The 1706-nt window shown below is 37.1% G+C and overlaps 1 protein-coding gene across 1 annotated transcript; it reads right to left on the bottom strand.

Annotated features, from left to right (window-relative positions):
* Positions 1 to 328: 328 nt before the first annotated feature.
* LOC110106214 (dirigent protein 19) lies at positions 329 to 1029 on the bottom strand. The gene has a single exon (XM_020836015.2). It carries the CDS (start codon positions 1027 to 1029, stop codon positions 493 to 495), a length of 537 nt encoding a protein of 178 aa, XP_020691674.1. The 3' UTR covers positions 329 to 492.
* Positions 1030 to 1706: the final 677 nt, after the last annotated feature.

Here is a 1706-nt window from a genome sequence, read left to right as displayed (position 1 = left end):
AATTATGTCCATTATTTTTTCATTTATTTCAGAAAATTTATCAGAGGAAACTAGTTTCTACATCAGCTTTTCAAAAAACTACTTTGTCCACAATAATTTTTGTTTGAGACGGCTTTCTTATTACTTCTTAAATCAACTTTTTAGTATAAAACTATCATTTTTGTACTAAAAAATTGATTTAAGAAGCAACAAAAAAATTGTCCCAAATGAAACCAATTATCAACTTTATAAAAAGTTGCATCTATCTCAAAACAACCCAATTATTAAAATAATAATAATAATAATATAAAAATTGGAGTCCAAAATTAATTTTTAATTATTTTTTTTAAAGACGTGGGATAAATTATAAAGCATGTAATTCAAATTTATATATTAAAAACCCGACCATCTATTTGAAATATATTTTTCAGAAACTTTTTTTTTTTTTTTTATCAGAAACATTTATTTGAAAACCTATTTTTCTCTTAGTAGCTGCGGCCCTCCAAGCGGCTTCTAGTAATCGGATCCGCGCAAGACGTAGCAATTGTACTCAACGACGGCGTCCCCAGTCTCCGGTTGGAAGCTGTAAGTCATGGCCTGAACGTATCCCCGCGCGAGGCGGAACTGCATCGTCCCGCCGACGATCGGCATCTCCCGCACCTTAGAGAATACCTGATTATGCCCCATCACCGCCAATGTGCTTCCGTTGTACTCCCCATCGACGAATACGAAGTTCATCGCCATGAGAAGACCTACCACATTCTGGTCCGCCGATGCATAAATACCTTGCGCGCGGCCGATCTGCCGGGACGACAGATCTGGCCCCAAAGTTAATGGGTCATCGATGACATTCACCAAGCCGAATAAAGTGGCCGACGCATTCGTAACCGGGCTGCGGGCTATCGTCGCCGCCGTCGGATTCGGCCCGCTGAGGATGTCGTGCCAGTAAAAGCGGAGGTGGATCAGCTGCTCCTTCGCGTTGAGGCCACCGGCGGCGGTGAGAAGGGGGGCGACGAGGATTAGGAGGAGGAGGAGGAGGAGTCTGTCCATTGCGCAGGAAGGGATGGTGTTTGGGGACGATTTTAATAGATTTTGCTGCGGGGAAAGGGTAAAGGGTGGGTGGGAAGAGAAGAATTATTAGGTGCGGAGTGGGCACCGTTTGCACAAGTACTTGTACCTAGAGGTATCGAGTGCCGGTACCTAGCTGGATATAGTACTTGTGCGGACGGCTCTCCTTTCCGCACTCCGCACCTAATATACGTTGCTTATGAGTTAATCTTTCAAATTTGCGTAACGTAGCTCCAAATGTCACTCTATAGGAAGAAAGGCTTTCTTCGTGGGATCAAAAAGCGTTATGATGCTTTGAAAATTGTTTCATCTCAATTTTATCATCTATTTTATTAAATATTTATTATATCATAGTATTTAATTATTTTATATAAATTTCAGTGCATCTATCTTTGAATTTATCAAAAAATAAATTTGCATATAAATTTTGTAATTGCTTTGTGTTTCATTTGGGACACATTTTGATCATTATATTTTCATTTTTTTAAAAGAAATTTTGTTACTAAAAGTTATTATAAAAATAATAAGAAAGCTATCCCAAAAGAAACCTATGATTTTTTTTGAATAGATTTTTTACTATTTTAAAAATAGATTTTTAGTATAAAAATTAAATTTTAATTAAAAAAATATTTTAAAAAATAGTAAAAAAATCATCTCAA

Source organism: Dendrobium catenatum, unplaced genomic scaffold (assembly GCF_001605985.2).
Source record: "Dendrobium catenatum unplaced genomic scaffold, ASM160598v2 fragScaff_scaffold_390, whole genome shotgun sequence".
Classification (NCBI taxonomy): domain Eukaryota; kingdom Viridiplantae; phylum Streptophyta; class Magnoliopsida; order Asparagales; family Orchidaceae; genus Dendrobium; species Dendrobium catenatum.
This window is presented reverse-complemented; position numbering and strand designations above follow the sequence as displayed.

Bases quoted from the DNA above. Each gene is read 5' to 3' on its own strand.
- LOC110106214 (XM_020836015.2), bottom strand. From the start codon at position 1,029: ATGGACAGACTCCTCCTCCTCCTCCTCCTAATCCTCGTCGCCCCCCTT.